Source organism: Aedes albopictus, chromosome 3, assembly GCF_035046485.1.
Source record: "Aedes albopictus strain Foshan chromosome 3, AalbF5, whole genome shotgun sequence".
Lineage (NCBI taxonomy): Eukaryota > Metazoa > Arthropoda > Insecta > Diptera > Culicidae > Aedes > Aedes albopictus.
In genome coordinates this window covers 13,022,306-13,045,576 of record NC_085138.1, presented here as the reverse complement: position 1 = coordinate 13,045,576, position 23,271 = coordinate 13,022,306, and the positions used below count along the sequence as shown (strand labels likewise).

The 23,271-nt window shown below is 40.4% G+C and overlaps 1 protein-coding gene across 1 annotated transcript; it reads right to left on the bottom strand.

The window, feature by feature from the left end:
* Positions 1 to 7,833: 7,833 nt before the first annotated feature.
* On the bottom strand, positions 7,834 to 19,892 carry LOC109422206 (sarcoplasmic calcium-binding protein). Its single transcript, XM_019696860.3, has 4 exons — positions 19,425 to 19,892; positions 18,875 to 19,045; positions 8,478 to 8,645; positions 7,834 to 8,406 (listed from the first exon to the last, which is right to left on the bottom strand). Exons 1-4 carry the CDS (start codon positions 19,542 to 19,544, stop codon positions 8,035 to 8,037), a joined length of 831 nt encoding a protein of 276 aa, XP_019552405.2. The 5' UTR covers positions 19,545 to 19,892; the 3' UTR covers positions 7,834 to 8,034.
* Positions 19,893 to 23,271: the final 3,379 nt, after the last annotated feature.

Genomic DNA, 23,271 nt, shown 5'->3' with positions numbered 1-23,271 from the left:
TACATAATTACGGGAACCACTTTTTTTTTCATTGTAACTTTAATTTTGAGATTTTTTCCGAAAGAATCACACATCCGACAGTTTCTGGTCAGTAATAATACACGCGAATTTATGCACATATTGCATGGTTTTAGAGCAAAAACTCCATTTAACAGCCGCCATCTTGAATGTCGAACCGCCATCTTGGATATTCTGGTCGCCATTTTTGGACTCTGGCCATCTGCACCATACCAAATATTCCCATATTGCTTGGTTTTAGCACAGAGAACAGACATCCAGGCTAGAACAAATTTCATTCGGAAAGTTGTGTAAGGATTTGAATCTTTACTTGAGTAAGGTTGCAAACCAATACACGATGACAACACTAACGCCACCAAACACCATATTGCCACAGTCAGTGGTGAATTGAAACATTTCAAGTGGTGAATTCAATTACTATGGGAAATTAACCGATTGCAGCACCACGCTATTGCCACTTGTGTTGCCGATTTCAAATGGCCGTTAAATTCCTTACACAGTTTCAGAACTGGACTTGGATGTTTGTTCTCTGTGGTTTTAGATCCTAATACTCCATTAAACAGCAGCTATCGTGAATGTTGAACCGCCATCTTAGATTTTAGAACGCCATCTTGAATAATCTTGTCGCACTTTTTGGAGTCCAGACTTCTTCCCCATACCAAATAAACTGCTATGGCATGGTTTCAGGTCTTAAAACTCCATTAAAAAGTCGCCATCTTGAATTTTGAACCGCCATTTTGGATATTCTGGTCGCCATTTTTGGACTCTGGACATCTGCATCATATCAAATATACCCATATTGCTTGTTTTTAGATTCTAATGGAACTTTCCGAAGAAGTTTTTTAAAGAATCTCTAGAAGAACTTCTAAAGTAAACCCTAGCGGAGGAATCTATGAAAATATACCTAAACGAATTCTTATAGATTTTTTTTGGAGAGAATTTTGGAGGAATATCTGAAAGATATTTTTAAGAATCCCTTGAAGAATTTCTGAAGCAACCACTGGAGCAGTTTCTGACAGAAACTTTGGAACATTTCAAAACAGAATTTCTTGAGCAACTTTGAAAGGAATCCATAGAAGATTTCCTGAGCAAATCAACGACGAAATCTCATAGAATTTCTGACATAATCTCCAGTGCAAATACAGGGGATGGCCAAAATGTTTGGGATAGGCAACTTTTTTTTTCTCTCACAAAAAAGTTCAACATGCTATAACTTTTCATAGAGTGCATCAAGAAATCTCAAGTTTTGACTGATTGTCAACCTATTATACAGGGGATACTCAAAATAACTGGAACAGGTAAAATTTTCACTCTTCAAAAGATGTTCAACTCGCTGTAACTTTTCGAAAAGGGCATCAAATATTCTCAAAATTTTACTGTAAGTTCATCAACTAGTTGTGTATTAGCTATCAAAATTTGGAAAAGATCGGGCTATTGTACACAAAGTTATAAAGGTTCTAGAAAAAGGTATAATTATTAGATAGTCAACTTTGAGCTGTTATATCTTCGGGGTCAATGAACCGAATGCAATGAAATTTTAATCATTTATGACTCTTATAATGAGCTATTAAAAACTTATGACTAAACTTAAAATTCTTTACACGAAAGAAAATTATAACTATTAGGTTATTTTTCTAATAGCATCAATTTATCCAAAACTTCATCATCGTTTCAAAACTCGAGATAGTTACTTACCTTACCGGTCAGGCTAAGGCCGGGGTGGCCTCTGCTGTACATAGGAGCCGCCTCCATTCCACTCGATCCATGGATGTTTGTCTCCAGTTCCGAACTCTGCGTAGGGTCCGAAGATCGTCCTCCACTTGGTCGACCCACCTAGCTCGCTGCGCTCCACGTCTTCTTGTACCGGTCGGATGACTCTCGAGAACCATTTTAGTCGGGTTGCTATCCGACATCCTGATGACGTGACCCGCCCACCGTAGCCTCCCGATTTTCGCGGTATGGACGATGGTTGGTTCTCCCAGCAGCTGATGCAGCTCGTGGTTCATTCGCCTTCTCCAAGTCCCGTCTTCCATCTGCACTCCGCCGTAGATGGTACGCAACACCTTCCGTTCGAAAACTCCAAGGGCGCGTTGGTCCTCTGCACGTAGGGTCCATGTTTCGTGCCCATAGAGGACGACCGGTCTAATCAACGTTTTGTAGATGGTTAACTTCGTGTTACGGCGAACTTTAGTCGATCGTAGAGTTTTGCGGAGTCCAAAGTAGGCACGATTTCCTGCCACAATGCGCCTCTGAATTTCTCTGCTGGTGTCGTTGTCGTCGGTCACCAGTGAGCCCAAGTACACGAATTCTTCAACCGCCTCGATTTCATCACCGTCGATATGAATTCGGGGTGGCGGGCGCGGTGATTCCTCCCTGGAGCCCTTCGCCATCATGTACTTTGTCTTCGACACATTAATGACTAATCCGATTCGCCTGGCTTCACTCTTTAGTCGGATGTACGTTTCCGCCATCGTCTCAAATTTACGAGCAATAATATCAATATCGTCGGCGAAACCAAGCAGCTGAACGGACTTCGTGAAAATCGTCCCACTCGTGTTTATCCCCGCTCTTCTTATTACACCCTCCAAAGCAATGTTGAACAGCAAGCACGAAAGACCATCACCTTGCCGTAGCCCTCTGCGAGATTCGAAGGGACTCGAGAGTGTCCCTGATACTCGAACTACGCACATCACTCGATCCATCGTCGCCTTGATCAACCGTATCAGTTTATCCGGGAATCCGTATTCGTGCATAATCTGCCATAGCTGTTCTCGATCGATTGTATCATACGCCGATTTGAAATCGATGAACAAGTGATGTGTGGGCACGTTGTATTCGCGGCATTTCTGCAACACCTGGCGGATGGCGAACATCTGGTCCGTTGTAGCGCGTTCACCCATAAATCCAGCCTGATATTGCCCCACGAACTCTCTTGCAATCGGTGATAGACGGCGGCATAAAATTTGAGAGAGTATTTTGTAGGCAGCGCTCAGTAGTGTGATCGCGCGGTAGTTCCCGCAATCCAACTTGTCGCCCTTTTTGTAGATGGGACACACGATACCTTCCTCCGGTAATACTTCCTCCTCCCAAATCTTGGTAATGACCCAGTGTAGTGCTCTCACCAGTGCTTCTCCACCGTATTTTAGAAGCTCGCTTGGTAGTTGATCTGCTCCAGCGGCTTTGTTGTTTTTCAACCGGCCAACCTCCTCCTCAATCTCTTGAAGGTCAGGGGCCGGAAGTCTTTCGTCATGTGCACGTACTCCTAGATCTGTTACCACGCCACCTTCGGTACTTGCAACGTCGCCATTGAGGTGCTCATCGTAATGCTGCCGCCACCTCTCGACCACCTCACGCTCGCTCGTGAGAATATTCCCGTGATTATCTCGGCACATGTCGGCTTGTGGCACAAAGCCTCTGCGCGAGCGGTTCAGCTTCTCGTAGAACTTTCGTGTTTCCTTAGCGCGGTACAGCTCTTCCATCGCTTCGCGATCTCGTTCTTCCTGCTGGCGCTTCTTCATCCGGAAGACTGAGTTCTGCCTGTTCCGCGCCTGTTTGTAACGTGCCTCATTCGCTCTCGTACGGTGTTGCAGCATTCTCGCCCATGCTGCATTCTTCTCGTTTTTCAACTGTTCACATTCGCCGTCGTACCAGTCGTTTCTGTGATTCGGAGTCGCGAAACCTAGTGCTGTAGCCGAGGTACTACCTATGGCGGATCGGATGTCACTCCAGCCATCTTCAAGTGTAGCTGCGCCAAGCTGCTCTTCCGTTGGTAGGGCCACTGCTAACTGCTGCGCGTAGTCTTGAGCCACTTCTACGTTACGAAGTTGCTCGATGTTGAGCCGCGGCGTTCGGCTTCGACGCGTGGTGATGACTGTCGAAAGTTTTGAGCGCATGCATACAGCGACTAAGTAGTGATCCGAATCTATATTCGCACTGCGGTATGTGCGGACGTTGGTTATATCTGAGAAGAATTTACCGTCGATTAGAACGTGGTCGATTTGGTTTTCTGTTTGATGGTCGGGTGATCTCCAGGTGGCTTTGTGGATATCTTTGCGGGGGAAGAAGGTGCTTCGGACTACCATACCACGGGAGGCTGCAAAGTTTACGCATCGCTGGCCGTTATCATTCGATACGGCGTGCAGGCTGTTTCGCCCGATTACCGGTCTGTACATTTCCTCCCTCCCTACCTGCGCGTTCATGTCGCCGACAACGATTTTCACGTCACGCGGCGAGCAACCATCGTATGTTTGCTCTAACTGCGCGTAGAACGCTTCTTTCTCGTCATCGGGTCTCCCTTCGTGTGGGCAGTGGACGTTGATGATGCTGTAGTTGAAGAAACGGCCCTTAACTCTCAACATGCACATCCTTGCGTTGATCGGCTGCCACCCGATCACACGTTGTCGCATCTTGCCCAACACTATAAATCCTGTTCCCAGTTCATTGGTGGTGCCACAGCTTTGGTAGAAGGTAGCCGCTCGATTCCCGCTTTTCCACACTTTCTGTCCAGTCCAACAAAGTTCCTGCAACGCCACGATGTCGAAGTTGCGGGGATGTAGTTCGTCGTAGATTATCCTGTCACATCCTGCGAAACCTAGTGACTTGCAATTCCATGTTCCAAGTTTCCAACCGTAGTCCTTATTTCGTCGCGTGGGTCTTTGCCGATTGTATCGAGTCGTATTTTCTCCTATGTTATTCGCAATGGGTTTTTTTACGGGTGGCTTATTGGGCCTACGCCAACACTCCTGTCTCGCCGGAGGGCCATCGTGCCAGTTCTGTTTAACGTCCCAACCAACACTGGGACGACCACGCTGATGGGGCTACCACCTTGGATCTAGCTGGGCGTGGTGCAGCGTTTCTTACTCAGCCGCTGGATGCCAGAACAGACGCTGTTTGAGCCGCACCTCCTTGGTGAACAGACACTCGGATCGTACCTCCTCAATCTAGCTGAAGTCAGAAGGACAACAGTGCCCAGGCTGCACTACCAGCTAAGCACACAACTCTTAGCTGGCGGTCTTTGTCATCGCTTGACCCGTGGAAGCATGAGGTAGGAACTTGTGAGGACCAGAGCTATATTGGACGCTCTCCTTATCGACTCACCGTTTTGCAGCCCAGTATCGAGATAGTATTTATAGTAAATATACTAAAAAATCATAGAATTAATGAAATCGCTATAACTTTTTTTCTTATTAATAATTTCAAATTAAGTCAACTGTTTTTCAAAGTTCATTATATAAGTCATAAATGATCAAAATTTCATTGCATTCGGTTCATTAAATCCGGAGATATAACAGCTCAAAGTTGGCTATCGAATAATTATACCTTTTTCTAAAATCTTTATAACTTCGTGTAGAATGGACCGATCTTTTCCAAATTTGAACCAGTGATACACAACTAGTTGAAGAACTCACAGTAAAAATTTGAGAATATTCGATGCCCTTATCGAAAAGTTACAGCGAGTTGAACAGTTTTTGGAAAGTGAAAATTTTACCTGTCCCAGTTATTTTGAGTATCCCCTGTATGTGTATCATTGGTACAAATTTGGGCTCGATTGATTAATGTTTCACAAAGTTAGAACCGCTCGGGTAAAACAGTATTTTTAGACTACTCATATTTGAGCAGTCATATTTCGGAAACCAGTGAACCGAATTGAATGAAAATTTGAACGTACACTAACAATATACAAATGCTTCACAAACTATTAAAACATAGATACTTTTTGAACGTTGAAAAAAGTTATCATGGATTGACACTTTTTGGATATTTCTCGAAAAAATGTATTTTTTTTACTTCAATGTCAATAAATTTTAGTGTTGATGTCCAAAGATTTTTCATTTCTGTTCTCAAGCTATCTTTAATCAGATATATTAGAGCTAATTTAGATTAAAGGAAGAACACATTTAGTAATTTTTGTATGGTATTGTAAATTTGACTTATTTTCCTCTATATGGGTAAAAATTTCAACCCTGTATAACTTAATTTGCCGTAAAAAAATATTACATTTTATAACGTTGTATTAAGTATTAATATATTGTCAATTTCTTGATTTTGCTTTGGCTGACCAAGCCATGTGGGAAATTACACTGTTGAAAATGTTTTGACATCCATGTGCACAACAGAACATGTGCTCGATGAACAAATTGAGATTTGAAATTATGAAAAGAAATCCACGTACTCCGGTGAGACTCGAACTCACGACTCCCAATTCGCTAGACGGGCGCTTCTATTCCTTCAAGCTACGGAGTCACTCGACTATCTCCGTCGCCAGCAGGCCTAGAACTGAACTCTTTGACACTACATGTGCACAACAGACAATGTGTTAGATGTTCATCTAATCCCATCCGAAGGGGGTTTGGATTGTGAAAAGAAGATAACCATGTGCGATTGTGGAATAATACATGTAATCGCATTTTTTTTTTTCAAGAAATGTCTATGAATTATGCTTCAATCTTCATCATAAAAACCATGTTTGCAATAACCGAACCATCTGTAAGAAATGCATTGCTAATCATTTGATCTTACTGTATTTCGTTTACCTAAGGGATTAAAACCATGGATAGGCAAAGTTGTTCAACTTACAGTGAATATTTAAGAATTTACAATGCACTTTTCGAAAATTCACAGCATTTTATCTATTCTCTATACATACAGACCAATGCCCCAAATTATATGCAGCATTTTGTTCATTTTGGCCATTGTGTGCAATACTAGTCGTAGCTTAATCGTCGAGTTCAACAAAATTAAGCAGTGTGGTTTGATTGCGTATTTATTAAAAATTCTAAAAAATCTTAAAAGCATAAATCTAAGAAAATCAGGCGACATGAGCTTTACATGTTTTGAGCTACCCTGTAGCGCTGTACCAGTGTCGCCATCTGCGGATCAGTTATGGGAAACTATTTGCGAAAGATTTCACGCATTACCTTTTTGGGGAAAGCTGTTACAAGGTGTGTAACGCGTAGCTTGGTAAAGCTTTCTCATGCACCGCTGGAAGGGGAATACAGAAAAATATGTTAAGGTGGCACAGTGCCTTACTGAACCACAGAGAACAGACATCCAGGCTAGAACAAATTTCATTCGGAAAGTTGTGTAAGGATTTGAATCTTTACTTGAGTAAGGTTGCAAACCAATACACGATGACAACACTAACGCCACCAAACACCATATTGCCACAGTCAGTGGTGAATTGAAACATTTCAAGTGGTGAATTCAATTACTATGGGAAATTAACCGATTGCAGCACCACGCTATTGCCACTTGTGTTGCCGATTTCAAATGGCCGTTAAATTCCTTACACAGTTTCAGAACTGGACTTGGATGTCTGTTCTCTGTGACTGAACCCTCCATATGTATCATTGGCTTCTCGCTTTTCAATGATTGTTTGCCTTGCATTTTTAAAGGGATACAAAAAACGGGATATTTTGTAGGTGTAGGAAGGGACAAAATATTTAATATTAAATTCTCATTCTAGTCTTCATTTTGGGTTCCGTTTTGGTCCCACATCAGTTCTAATCAGGGATGCATATATATACAGATTATGTCTGTACTATACAGATGTTTAAGCATCCGTACAGAATTCGTTTTATGTGAAATACAGATTTATGAGCTAAATAGGCTATTTTATTTTTGTATGGGATACTGATTTTGCACCCAAATTTTGTATGGGATACAGCTTTCTTTTAAAAGAGTGATATCGATTTTTCAAAAAATCATCTGGCATCCCTGGTTGTAATTCCCTTTTTCATATATTTTGGTTAAAAATAAATAACAATAACGATTTACTATGGACAAACACATACAAAAAATTCACAAGCATTGCTATTTTTATCAAACACTTTATTTTTCATATAAATGATTTTGATTATCACAAATCGGACAAAATCTTACAGCTAAATATTGAATATTAAGATATTAGAAAAGACTGCTTTCAAGACTCTGGTTTACTCCTACACAGCTCCTCATTTCGACCCGCACTTCGTCACTACTTATCAGCCGTTCTCCCTCCTCTCCTCCTCGTTCAGTTCAGTGCTCTACCAGCGGACCCCAGAACAGTCGCGAAACATTCTCCTCCCGTTCGGTGAGGAAAAAGTCCCGTCCCAGCTTGAGGAACTCGTCCAGCGTGACCTGGCCGTCGCCGTTCTTGTCGATCACGGCAAACGAAACGGCGGCATCCTCCTCGGTGAGGCCCAAACAGCGGAAGAACAGCTTGAACTCGTTCAGCGAAATCGACCCGGAGTGGTCCTTGTCGACCGCTTTGTACAGGTACGGCAAAAATCGGTGCACCTTCTTGCGGAGGTCCTTGTCGTTGACCACGTGGTGCATGTCGGCCAGGTACTGCTCCACTGTCACCAGGTTGTACGGTGTGATTTCGCCCCACTGCTTGATCCAGGTTTCCTGAGGGGGGCGGTGGGGAAGATGTTAGATCAGTTTAGCTACGGAAAATGTAGGAAAAGCGTTCAACGAACCTTCATGATTTCACGGAATTCTTCCTTCTCTGCTGGGGTCAGGTGTCCTTGTGTGGCGAAATTTTCTGTCAGCAGCATGAAGTCGTCGTAGGAAATGACACCGTCATTGTTCACGTCCAGTACGCCGTGTAGGGTACGCATTTTTCGTCGCCAAAATTCGGAGTTGCCCTGGAAAATTTCAAACATACAGTCATTATGATAAACAATTTCACAAAAGATGCAATTTTACGATATATTTTATTCAACAAAAACAGTGTTCAATCTTAGTTACTGTGCACATAGGGTAATTCGCCAATTGTTGAACGGTTAGTACTGGCATTTTGGTTTTCGTTTGTTTTTCCGTGCATAAGTCCACTTTAGTTGAAAAATATCTAGTGAACGTCTAGATCTACTCATCTCTTATACTACCCATTGAATTTGAATTCCCTTAAATTCTATTTTCTAAGAGAAAATAGAACATTTGTATGGGAAGTCTGTAACCCAAATGTTGAACGCTTCCTTAAGCTAGCTCATCCTAATGTTGGACGGTTCTCGCCAATTGTTGAACGGTTGAAGCTTTGTTCGTAATTGATGACGTAAAACCCGACATCAACCTATCATTCATCTGTTTTTATTTTGGCCACCAAACCCAACATAGACTTAACAGTTACCCGATGTGAGTCCAACAGTGGTCCAACATTTGATAAAATTTGACCCGACTTTGACCCGACATCCGACATTTTTTCACTGGCGGATTTTTTTCCGGGTTTTTCGTGTTTTGTGCCCAGCTAGTCCGAGCTAGTGACAATTCATTTAAATGACAAGGAATCGCTCATTTGAAGAGAGCTCTAGTGGACTGAAACCGTTTTAAACATGGCTAAATGCAAAAATGGCTGAAAAGATTTGATTAGAAGCGAAAACGACAGAAGAAAAGTATGCCTTTAAAAGCCCCTGAAACACTTCTGGAAACCCATGGGACCCGCTCAACCCCCAAGAACACTCGTGGAACTACCCTGAAATCCCTTGAAAACCCGTGGGTTGCTCCTGAACCTCCTGGCACGCCTTGAAATATTCCTGGGACCCCCTCAACACTCTGAATTCCTCTTGAACAACTCTGGAATGCCCTTGAAACCCATTGAAATCCACTGGAATCTTTCTGAAGCCCACTGGAACACCCCTGGAACATCCCTCGAACGCCCTGGAAACCCCATGAAATGCACGGTTAGGAGAAAAAAAATCTGGCAGTCATGCTAACATCATAGGTTATGCCAGTGTTCAACAATTGGATCATGGATGCATAATGATAGTGTGATAAGGAAAATATTTTTTCAAGTTAAATTACAATGAAAATGTGATTTTAAACAATGTTAAACTGTTAAGGACATCCTCTTAGTTTTTGTAACTATGGTGTGCCTTTGATATTTGTGGTCGATTTGCCCGCAAAGCTTATTTCGTAACAGCAAATTCTTAAAATTAATCTTAAGAATTGTGCAGATTTCGTGTCATCAGCGGTACAAAACTTTTAATCAATGTTTTTGACATAATAATGTATAATTTTGTAAATTAATTAGAGCAATATCGTGACCTACATGTATATGCATCCACATCATACGTTTACGTTGGATGAAAATTACTTAAGTAAGATTTATAATAAAATATTCAGAAACTGTTCAACATTTGGGTAGTGTTCAGCAATTAGCGAATTACCCTATAAAAATATGTACTGCGAATTTTTGTTCCGTCATAATCAACAAGCCTAATAGATGACTAATGTTCATTGTACATAAACATATTGTGTAAGATGAATCAATTTAATGCTCTAAAATTTTTGAACAACTAAAAATGCATTACAGTTTCTGTTTATATCTGTCACCGATCGCACTAGGATTATTTTTTTATTTTTTATTGTTTATCTGTATTAACGAGATTTTCAGCCCTAGGCTAGTTCATCTCGGCCTAGGATTATTGTTGGGTAATGTTACTCGAAAACTTCCTCCAGAAGTCCAGAAGAAGCCAATTCTTGGTGATATCACTAGTGAATATCCTGGAGAAATTTCTGATGTGATCTCTGAAAAAAACATCGTAGAGAAATTTTTGAGAATTCCTGGAAGAATCTCTGGAGTATTTTCTGTAGGAATTTCTGATGCATTTGTTAAGGGAAACTTTTTAAGAAATACCTGGAGGAATTTCTAGATGAAATGTGATGAAACTCTTGGAAGAATCTCTGGATGAGCTCCTAGAAGTATTTCTAAAAGAATTCCTGAATGCAGTTCGGGAGGAGCTTCTGGAGGAATTATTGGTTGAATCGTTGGGCGAACTCATCCTCCAGGTGTTCGTGAAAGAACGTCTGGAGAAATCTCGGAACGAATTCCTGGAGAAACTACTTGAAGAATTATTTCAAGAATATCCTACAGAATTCCTGGAAGAATATCGTAGAGTTACCTAGAACATTTTTTTAAAGTAATTCATAGACAACACTCTGGAGGAATTCCTACAGAAATTGCGGTAGAATTTTTTGAAGAATCTTTGGTTAAGTTCCTAGAAAAACTCCTGGATGAATTCTGATTGCATCTCTGAAGGAGCTCCCTAAGGAATCCTTGGCCAAGTCTTTGCATGGATACCTGGAGGCATCCATGGTGAACTCTTCAGAGGGATTGCAGGAAGAATTTCAGAATGATTTTTGGGGTACCTTGTTCCTAAAGAGACCTCTGTTAGAGAATTCCTGGAGAACTAGCTGGTAGAATTCTTCAAAATATGTAATTACATTTCATTTTCATTAATTCATTTAAAGAAGTGACTTAAGGCGAAGCTGGAAGCATTTCCTCACTTTTTGGGTTTTGATTGTTTATTAAATAACGAAGCAATATTTTCGAAATCGGTTTTCGTACACATGTAGTGTAAGGATCAAGGTATCTTCTGATTTTTTTTTGGAATGGAAAATATTTTTCGTTTTTGCAAAAACCATTTTTGAACAAAATTTCACAAAAAAAAAAGGGTTTCTGCAAAAATGTAAAACATTTTCCACCACAAACAAATTCAGAATATACCTTGATCCATATTCTACATGTGTACGGAAATCGATTTTGAAAATATTGCTTCGTTATTTAATAAAAAATCAAAAACTAAAAAAAATGAGGGAATGCTTCCAGGTTCGCCTTAAGACATTGCGTTGCATTGATGATGCACTATTCACATATCTGGAAGAATTCATTCCTGGAATAAAATCTAAAGTAACATCTGGAATAATTTCCGAAGAAATCTTAAGAGAAAATTTTGGAGAAACTTCGAATGTAATCTTTGCTGAAACTTCTGGAGTATTTCTTGATGGAGTTTCTGGAGGGATTTCTGAGAGAATTTTTAGAATAATTTTAATACGAATCGAATTCCTGAAATCTCTTAAGCAAGGAATTCTTGGGGGAATGTCTGGATGAATTGCTCTAGAATTTATGCAAGGTTTTTGGAACAATCGTTTGAGAGTTTTTTAAAGCAATGTCAGGAAGAATTTTTGGAGGCATCCTGCAGAAATCTCAGAAAAAAATCTAGAGGATCTACTAGGATGAATATTTGAAGGATTACTAATCTCTGGAAAAAAAATATTGAAAAAATCTCTAACGGAATTCATGGAAAGTGGTAGCGAGCTGTAATGGCAAACGAATTCCTTGGAGAATCCTTTGAATGATATCTGATAGAATGCATGAAGGAATACCAGGCAGAATTCCTGTACAAATACCTGGAAGAAACCTAGAGTAACTCTCTGGAAAAATATTTCAAGTAATTTTTAGACAGCACTCTACAGAAATAGTGGTGTCCTTTTCTGGAGAAATCTTGAACTTAATTTCTAAAGGAACCTCTGTAAGAATTCCTGGAGAAATATCTGCCAGAATTCCTCAAAAGAGATCTGTTCAAATTTATTTCGAAATCCTTATAGGGAAAACTCTGGATGAATTCATGATCGATTTTTTGGAAGAATCTCTGAATGAATTCCAAGAAGAATTTTTAGAGAAATGTCTGATGTAATCTTTGCAGAAACTCTCGGAGTATTTCTTTATGGAAACTTTGAAGGGATTTTTGGAATAATTCCAAAGCGATTCTGATTCCTGGAATTATACTTTCTTGACTGCCTGCAAAAAAGTTTTCTCAGAAAATATGGGCTAGGGTATCTCAGACGCAATAGAATTATAATTTCTTTTCGTGTATCCGTTCCGAACTGAGAAAGGGGAAAAATAATTCAATGTTCAACAAATTGCTTCCGAATTCCATACTAGAAAGTCATAATTTTATAAATGGTTTTAAAAACTAAATCTATTAACACTTTTAATTCTCCGAAGAAGATGTTAAATAAATCGAAACGTCTGCTGAAAGAGACAACACTGCTGTTCGATTGCACCTGAGGTTGTCCAACCGAAAACTTCTCTTGTTTAAAGATTTCCCAGTCGATAGCTACCCTGTAAACTCTGTAATTGCTGTCGGAATCCCACAAAGAATCCGCCCGAAACTAACTGAGCAACCTAACATAATTCTGAGAATTTCATAAAAAAAAAAACGCACAGAACAAATAAGTGTCGCCTCGCATACAGCCGTTATTGTATTCTCTACATGGGTTTTCCCTCTTCCAAATGTTTAATTAAAAAATGAACTATTCCAAAGCCTTCGAATGTTTTACAGAATTTCTAATCTCCTCATAAATCTTTTAGAATCTGCCCAAATTTATATATTTCCGGAGTTGATTTTTGAAAATTTCAAAAGGCAAAAAGTTTGGAAACCTCTGTTCTATCCCATTAGACACAACATTAAGGACAAACGCCTTAAAATCCCGCTTCAACAGTGCATCAGAACTTCAAACGCACAAATCTCAAGAAGCAAGCTTCAAACAACAGTGCATTTTATTATTCTGTTCTTGCTCACTTGTAATAAGCTTAAAATAAGAAGATCAGGTGCGCTGGTTGTGTTTACAAAGAGATTTGTGCGCTCGAAATCGTGAGTAGGTGCCAAAGTCGGCCATTGTGGCGGCCATTTTGGGGTTCTAACAAGTCTGTCTTTAAGGAGAATTGATTTGAATTAAATGAAAATCCACTGAGGATTTTTTGTTTGTTAAATAGTTTTGCCTAAGAAGGAAGGTTCTTAAGGTTTCGCAGAAGATCCTTTTGAAATTCTTCCCTTAGAAAGTCAATCAGGAGTACCACCGGGGATTCGACAAGAACTTCTCAAGGATTTTAGTAGAAATTCTGCCAGGAATCCCTGTGAGTTTTTCTCGAGATTGCTACCGGAATTAATTTGCTGATGTTTTAGGAGTTTCTTTTGGAATACCCTTAGGAAATCTCATGGGCTTTTTTTTTAATTGTGTCCCCAAGGTTCCTTCTAGGACTCCTGCAAGCATGGATTCTGTAACACTAGCCCGAACGACACTAGCCCGAAAGTCACTAGCCCGAACGACACTAGCCCGAATACCACTATCCCGAATGGTAGCATAAGGTATTTGGGGGAGAACTGATTAACAATTACATCAGAGATTTTTCCTTCTTTAAGTTATCGGCTATTCTTTCAAGATTTATTGACGCAAATCGTTTTAGCACCATCATTATCGCCATAATCAATTTGCAAATCCGACAGAGGTTTTTCCTTCTTTGTAACATACGCTGCTCTTCCGTATTCTATTATTACCAAGATACTGATGGATGAATTTCGATTCGGGCTTGTGGTATTCGGGCTGGTATCATTCGGGCTAGTGTTATAGAATCGCAAGCATGTACCTCTGTAATCTCGTTTGAGTTTACTTGTTGATCTCTTTAAATTCGATAAAATGTTTCCGTATGAATACCTAAACGATTTCTCTAGGAGTTTCTTCTAGAATTTATAGAATTTCCTTTTGAATATATATGCTACTTATCCGAAATTCCTCAGAGGTTTTATTTTAAAATTTTTAGGAGATTTATTCTCAGATTTTTTTCTCTTAGGATTCCTTCTGGGTTTCCCCAGTCAGAGCTTCTTCTAAGGTTTATCTTTCACCAGGAGTTTCTCTGGGATTCTCCGGAGTCAGATTCAGATGCTTCTTAAACCTATATCTAGAGAACGGAATGCTCTATAAAGCCAAAAAATTGACATGTTATCAAGCCAACTTTGATTAGTAATCAGTCAAAATTTCAACATCTTACAGCATTCCGTTTCCGAGATATTATTTTGAGAAGCGCCACAACCCGACTCCAGATAATCGAGTCCGACATGCTTTTTTTTTTTAAATATAATGGGATCCATCCATGAATTTTTTTATGAGTTTGGGGATTCCAGCAAGAAGTTTGTTTTTGAATTGGAATTGGACAAAAGCTCCGTTTGAAATTAAGCAATGACTTCTTTCTAAGATTTCTACGAAAAGGTTTTGATGAATTGAATCAAGAACGCCGTGTGGATTTTTTCCAGGACTTCCAACTGGGTTTCCTCCAGGAGTGTCTTCTGTGAGTTCTCTAAAAATTTCTCCTGAAAACCCTGCAAAGTTTGCTTCTTGGAATCCTCTATGAGTAAATTCTGAAAAATTCACTCATAGCTTATTCTTGAAATTGTGTGAAGAATTATCCTAAGTTAAAATTCACGAATAAAAAAAAAATTGAAATCTTCCAGGACTTTTTTACTGATAACCCTTTAGAAGATTCTTCCAGAAGCATCTTGTGGGAATCCAACGGAAGTTTTTTATGAGTATCTTCCAGAATTTCTTTCTTGGAATTATCAAAGAACTGCTTCTGGAAATCCTCTAGGAGAACAGTTTGAAAAACTTCCTCAAGTTTCTGGGAGAATATGTTGGAGGAATACCAGAAAAAGTTCTTGCAGGATTACTGGATTCTAGAAAGAAATCCTGGTCTCTCTCTCTCTCTTCTTGGCGTAACGTCCTCGCTGGGACAAAGCCTGCTTCTCAGCTTAGTGTTCTATGAGCACTTCCACAGTTATTAACTGAGAGCTTCCTCTGCCAATGACCATTTTGCATGTGTATATCGTGTGGCAGGCACGAAGATACTCTATGCCCAAGGAAGTCAAGGAAATTTCCTTTACGAAAAGATCCTGGACCGACCGGGAATCGAACCCGTCACCCTCAGCATGGTCATGCTGAATACCCGTGCGTTTACCGCCTCGGCTATATGGGCCCCTATCCTGGTGGAGTCCCGGAATCCTTGAAAAAATTCTCAAGGAGTTCCTGAAGCAATCCTTGAAAGATTTTTTTTGGAGGAATCCCGAATCACAGAAGAAATCTCCTCAAGGAACTATGGAGCGAGCCCTTGAAAGAACATCAAGAGGAATCCTAGAAGGAACTACTGAAGAAACCCCAGTAGGAATTCCTTCAGAAATCTTGGAATCAATCCCAAAAGGAGCTCCTGGGCACCAAAGCTGACGAAGTTCGAATCGTAAACGACAAGGCCACGAAACGTCAGACTTTTAGAAATTTACTTTAGCAACCACCGCGTATCTATACCTACCACTACATGTTATAATAGCAATACAACATGCCAGGAAAGTTATTTTTATGAATTCAATCATGCTTTATCTATGCATTTGGCTATCTATACTTTCTTCACATATTCGTTTAATTTTTCTCTGAGTATTTTGAGTGAGTTCAATATAATCAGACAACATCACCAAAACTTTAGTGAAAATCGGTTTAATTCGACGAGTGTTTCAATCAGCATCCGTAATTTGAATATTGTACACCACAAAACTGGCAAAAGCGATCGTATTACGGAACGTGAAACCTCGGAACATCTGATTTGCAGTTGTGGTGCTTTATACACGCGCAAGAAAAGATTTCTAAATCGTGGTCGCTTGCAACCCAGTGAGATCTGGTCTGCAGAACCTGGGAAGTTGTTGGAGTTCATAAATTCCATTGACTGGGAGACGACGCGTCCTGGCAGAAGCTGATTATTTGACACGTGGTTGATATTCCGAGACATGCCACCTAGCATGCCACAAAAGTTCAACTTATTCGACACAGTGTGGCTAAATTTCACCAACAGCGGGAAGAAAAAAAAAGTAGGGCTATTTGGGTCGGATAGTAACTAGAAAATAACGGCGAGTGAAAGTTTGAAAAAGGCGTGTTTGCGGCCTACAGTCAAGCATGGCGTTGGTGAGGTACTGTACCAACTTTGTTTTTAACCCACTGATAATGATTTTGATTTATTTCACTGTAGGTAGATTAACGGTGATGGGATCTATGCCTACATCCGGCGTGTATAGGACACAAGATAGGAGAACATCAGTTCATCGATGGAATCATGACCAAGGAGATTAATTTGGACATTTTGAAGCGAACACAATGAGCACAAAAGCTAAAATTAGGACGCAAACAAACGTTCCAACAATACGGAGATCCGAAGCACACCTCAAAGCTGGTTTCCAAATGGTCCAAGGAATAGCATATATCATAATTGAAGAGTGACCAGCACAGTCTTCCGACTTCAATCCGATCGAAAATCTCTGGTCTGCGGAACTGAATTGGACAAAATCTCTCCGAAAACAACTGCTAAGCCTGTTGAGTCGATGTCACGATATTTCCGAGCAGTTATTGACAGTGATGGAATAGTTCTCATCATGAAGCAATTCGCGAGTAATCTCAACTGAATTAGACAATATCTCCGAAAACAACTGCTTACCTGTTGAGTCGATGTCGCGATGTTTCCGAGCAGCTATTGACAGCGAGTGAAAATCCAACACAAGGCATACTCACGATTCCGAGAGTAAACAGTGTGTGAGTTTATTCGCACCCACCTGATTCGTGAGTAAGAAGCAAAACGAAAACAAAAACACTCTTGAGTTTTTATTCGTAAAAAAACTAGTGGAGGTGCGGGAAATGCACTTTTGTGTGGTTTTAATAGCAAATCCAGTGATTATCCATCATAAACTAATGATTTATGCTTCATTGTTCCTGAAAAGCAGCACTGCGAAGTCGTGAAAATGCGTTTTTCGTCAAAATGAAAACAACTTTGAGAAGCTTCGCGAATCACAGGTGAGAGCTTGCCAGCTTCGTTTACTCACGAGTAAAGAAGCGCGATTATTCTCAGGCCCCTATTGTTCACGAGTAGGTTTGTTTTGGTATGTGTCTGTTCAGCTGCAATCTTCATCATTTCCCATCCTTGGTTGTTGAACGAAGCGCTTCAATTATAGTTATTATATACACAGCTAGTCGTGTACGGTTATTTTTACCGAAATCTCAACTGCTGAACGTTTGGTAACGGGGTTTTTACGAAATTCTGTAAAAAAATACCAAATTTTGATAAAATGTTATCGTTTATCTGTCAAACTCTAACAAATTCGGCATAATTAGCCAATATTACAGAATGTTTCCTGTAAAACAAACTTAATGGTTGGGTTTTTGTAAAACATCACCGAAGTCGATGATTTTTTCCAAGTGTGTAAACTGGTTTTCGTTCGATCAATAAATGCAATTAGAATTACAAAAAAGAGCTACTCATAAGCAATAATAAATAGTAAAGTTTTAGCAACCATACAACTTAATTGGATAAATTCAACCATTTGTAGGTTGAGATTGTTATGTTTTTTTCTTCAATGATGCTTACATTTTGCTTGTGTCATAAACAGCATGATAGTAATTGAATCCAATATGTACAAAATAATGCAAGATTTTCTGATTTCATATTTCATTTTCAGAAGGTGTTCACCAGTCATCTTAGATTCACTTTCTTCGTTATAAGTCTTGGTTCAACAACCGACACAAATTTGGCACTGGCTGATCATCCGGATATATGCAAAACTTAATACAAGGAATTAAACCAATCACACACTTTAGTCACACGGGTCGAGTCTATATAATCGCATGCAAATGTCCACGCATATTTTCGACACCCTTTCCATTCTAACCGGGTAGAATAATCACCAGTCGTATTCTACTTGTGTCGGGGCATCCAGGAAATGTTTGCTTGTGGTGGTGTGATATTGCCAGGCCTAGTTTGCTGTGTGGAATTACTTCTGCTTATGTTGGTGCTTGTTACCGGCTGTTTATGTTATTATCAGTTTTTACTTCTTATTCTACACACCGACATATTTACTTATTGCATTTTGAATGTTTTGAGTTTTTCAGACTGATAACCAATATGATTGATGGCGGTTTTAATTTTAAATATTTTCATAAAATATTTGTTTCGCTTATTTGTTGAGATGCAATTAACAGTCAATGAACTCGCTTTCCAACATCTAAAACCGCCATTTTCATTGTTTTAATCCATGCCGGCATATCTCCTATTCTCTTCCGCACCCGGCTTCGCAGCCTGCTGTTGCGTAACAAAGTATTTGTGGGCTTGCCATTCTGCGCAGCGTTTGTTGCGGCTTAGCCACAGCAACTCCGAAAAAAAAAATCAAGGCCATCTTCTCGGGTTCCAGTCCAATAATAAAAAAAAGTTACATATCGCTCCGTCGCAACTTACCCTCTCCCGGCGGCCACCCTGCTTCTTCTCGTGAATCTCCCGTTCATCATCTGAATCCGAATCGGAGTCGCTCTCGTAGGCCCGCTCTGGTCGGTTCGCCTTTTTGGAGTACTTTCGCACATTGGTCGATACGAAATTGGGCAACGGTTGTCCAATGGTGCTCAGTTCGATCTGTAAGCATTGGAAGATGATACATTTGAGTAAAAACTCCACTTACACGTGTATGTTTTATTACAACGAGAAGTTGTACACATTGCTATTATATCTGTTCCTTCACCAAACCTGAGCATGCAAACATGTTTATGAAATTGTTTCTCGCTCCCTACTTCACCTTTATTTGATCAGCCGTTCACTTCTTGGTGGAAAAGAAACAAAAACTGACCGATTGAAAACAAGTTTGCACCGTCATCAACTCATGCGTAGACGGGTTCCAAAGGACATCGAAGCAGTCCATGGCGATTTGCATTTTTGTTATTGTTGGTAATTCGCACCAGGTAACTAGATACTGTCTTCAGGTGTACCTGACTTTCCGCAAAACGTGTCAACCAACCTTTTGTGTGTGAGGGATCAGTGTTGCATTGGTGCCATGCATCGCAGTAAGCGCTGCAAAATTTCGCTCCAGCACCGACATCGACGAACGAGCACAGTTTCTTAGCAGAGCAAAGGCCATCTTGGATGGTTCCGGTTTCGAATTTGATTCAACGCAATGGCTCTGCCTACTTTGACGAGGAACTTCCACAGAACCGCCGAACAACACTCAAACAAACATAAAAACACTGTCAATTCAACGCAAAATTACTGGAAACTAGATTAAAATATAAAACTCAAATCATCCGAGCTCGAACGAAACGGTTGTGATCGCACACGCGGCTGAAATGGAAATGACGAATTTTAAATTCGAACTTCGGGTTGATCGTCGGCGTGTTGTATACGCAGCAAGCAGTCTCCTGCAGGCGCAAGCTCTATCAGAAACACCAACAGCAACAACAACGAATAACTTCTTTCGCTGGCCCGTCTCCCACTTTCCCACTTCTTCGGTTCTTTGTTCCCACTAATACATTTAAATTCGGCCGAAGACCCTATCTTTATTTTTCAGAGCTCTGTTGCGGTGCCTGGAGTCATCTCCTAGCTCTGGTTTCTAGAGGAGCGGTTCCCAAGTTGTGACCGTTCACCGTCCAGTTTACAAGGTCACGTGAGTTTTCCATCATGGTTTTACTGAAGCTATCTTTTTCATCTGTGTCATCAAATAGGGTGTCCAATAATCGTATGATATTAGTAGGTAGTCCTAGAAACAGATGAATAGAATGCATAAGAGACATAAGTTTCTGTTTGCTCATTAGAATCCCAAGATGACCTGACTTGGCACCTACTGATGATTTTGAGCGCACAAATTACAAACATACCAAAATCAGCGAACTTAGATCTTCTTATTTTAAGCTTATGACAAGTGAGAACAAACAAAATAAAAATTCGGTAGTAAATATTTTCCGTAGAAATCTCCAGAGAAGCTCCAGGATTAATCCCTTGAGTAATTTCTAAACGAATCCCTGTTGCTAATCTCTGGAGTACTTTATAGAAGAACCATTGGAGCAATTCCTATTCAAATCACTGATTTCCTGTTATGATTCCAGATAAAGTTCTTGGAGAAAGTTCCAGAGGAATTCCTGAAATAAGTTCTGGGGAAATATCTGGAGCCATTCCTTGAACACTCCTAGTTTAAATGGCTTTAGAAATCTAGCATGATCTTCTAGCAAGAATCTCCAGAACAATATCTACAGGAAGTCAGGAAGAAATCACTAGAAAAATATCTGCGGCGCGTGAAACCTTGCCACATGTACTCTGAATCATGACGAAAACTCCGCTCTGCTCATGCATCTACGGAAGGAATTTTGGAAGCGTATGATCACTAGAGCAACTGAACCTACATGCCTGTGAGGAAATGAGTAACAGTGATTTGTACGACTCGATAATAGTTATTTATGTAACGAGTTGCAAAAAGTTGATTTTTTCAGCACGAGTCGTACATTTATCCAACGAGGCTTGCCGAGTTGGATAAATACGAAGAGTGCTGAAAAAATCGAGTTTTGCAACGAGTTCCATACAAAATTTTATGCAATGATTTTTTTCATAATGCAACCAATTTGAGTTGCAAAATGTTCATAATGCAACTCAAATGAGTTGCATTATGAACATTATACAGCTATTTTTTATTATGCAACTCATTTCAATTGCATAATGAGCCAGTTCGGAAAAATTGGCTATTATGATACCAGAATGAGTTATATAAAATGTGAATTATGCTACTGAATTGCATAAAACACTTTTTCGCTGTCGAAGAAGCCGTGGTGACCAAGCAACTTGGCGCACAGACGACATTTGCTTTCCTGAAAGCTACAAGATGACGTTGAGCAGGCTCCGAGGGCTAGAGAAGCGCTTGTCTAGGGATGCAGAGCTGCGCAGGAGAGTGAATAAGCAGATTGCGAGTAATGCATCAGTAAATGGTCACAAGAAGAGGTTGCCAGTCTGAATCCACACCGCGTTTTGTATTTACAGGTATTTGGTGTAGACAGCCCGAGGAAACGTAGTCGTGATCCAATGGAATCCGGAAGAAGTCGTTACAGAAACGGAAGTAGTTCATGGGGCGGAAAATGTTACTGGCAACACTGTTGGCCGCAACTACCACCGAGTAGAATGATAGTCCACTGCTGACACAGACAGAATGACAGATCCATTTATAGCATACGAGTGCACAACTGTTAAGTTAGCAGTTTTGATCCGCAGTAATAGAAAAATCTAGTGGAAGATTTCGTTAGGGTAACTGAGTTTATTTCGTTTAGTGTAGTGCTACTTTGAATTCTCTTATCGACTACATTCACTATTGCTGTTCGAGAAAAATTTAGACTGGCTTAGGTGGGAAAATCCGTCGGTTTGTTCTGGAACTTTTGGAATGCCTCCCAGAATTTCTTACAAGACACCTTCCGATTTTTTATCACGTTGTTTTTCTTGGTATTCATTTCTGAAGTCCTTCCATTTGTTCTTCCGGGTTCCTATTTTCAAGAAGTCTTTCCGGGATTCTTCCGAAATTCCTAATTTTCGACTGATTTCTTCTGTAGTTTTTCTCGGGGATCCTACAGAATTTCTTTCAAAAACTGTTTTCAGAGGTCTTCCCGATATTGCTCCCACACTGTCGTGCGCAGCATAGTTGTCCCATGTTCTATAGGAATGCTTATTTATATTGGGACAACTATGCTGCGCTTGGTTTGTGCAGACATTTTCTGAGATTTCTGCCAAAATATATCCTGAGATCTCCAAAAGAGTTTCTCTCAGGACAGGGTATATCAAAGATGTTGTCGCAAGATTTCTCCTAGAGTTTTTATTGGGATTCCTCTTGAATATTTTCCGCGTGTCCTTTCGGCATTCGTCTTGGCATTCTCCCAGAAGATCTTCCCGGGGTTCCTTCACGTGGGGTTTCTTTTAAAGTTTCACCTGAGATTTCTCTTAGAGTTCTACCGGGACTTTACTCTATTATTTGCCTAATCAACAGGTCGGGCTTAGATTTTTTCCTTCTGGGATTTCTTCTGGAGCTATTGCTGATACTTCTCGTTGAGTTCTTCCCCCTTTTTGTTCAGAGATTTTTTCAGGTTTTTCTGCGTAGTTGTTTACCGGATTTGTTGCAGTTACTCACCTGAGATTTTTTGCGGACTTTTTCGGGATTGTTCCCAGAATACCTACCTGAAAATATTTTAGGATTATTGACAGTTACATTGTCCTCGCGTAGCTGGCACTGGTCGGAGGTGAACACCACCGAAAATCCTTTTCGCACATTTTACTTACAGAAAGAAGGTTGGTCGCCAGCTCCGGTATCTGTAGAACTTGCTGCACCTCGACGGGACCCTCTTCAAGCTGCAGGCTTACCTTACCTTCCCAAGCAACGCACATGGTTACAAACCAGAGACAGTAGCGTATGTAAGGGTTGCACAGAAGTCACTGTGACTTACTACGCAACCCTTGCATACGCTGCCGTCACTGTTTTGTAACCATGAGTGTTGCTTGGGTTTGGCAACGGACATCATGCAGCCATTGTTGGCCGTTCCGACAGGATGTGACATCTGCTGCTGCTTCACGAAACTTTCGTCACTTCGAAACATATGGCATGTGGCTCCCGATTCGAAGTACCACTCCTTACCTTCAACCTCGTCCATCGCAAATACACTGCATAGCGCTTTACTTGCCGATTTCGATGATTGTTGCTGCTTCCATGGACACTTCGCTGCGTAATAGCCTTGCTTCTTGCAATTATGACAAGTATAATCCTTCTTCATGAAACCGCTGCTGAATCTTCCGTTGTTGCCACGACGTCTTGGTTCTGATTAGAGTATAAAGCTCCATCGCTTCCT

Excerpts from the sequence above, each read along its gene's own strand:
- LOC109422206 (XM_019696860.3), bottom strand. The coding sequence starts at position 19,544 with ATGGCCTTTGCTCTGCTAAGAAACTGTGCTCGTTCGTCGATGTCGGTG. Across the intron at positions 19,046-19,424 it reads TGATCCCTCACACACAAAAG|ATCGAACTGAGCACCATTGG; the intron begins GTTGGTTGACAC and ends CAATGCTTACAG. Across the intron at positions 8,407-8,477 it reads AATTCCGTGAAATCATGAAG|GAAACCTGGATCAAGCAGTG; the intron begins GTTCGTTGAACG and ends CGCCCCCCTCAG.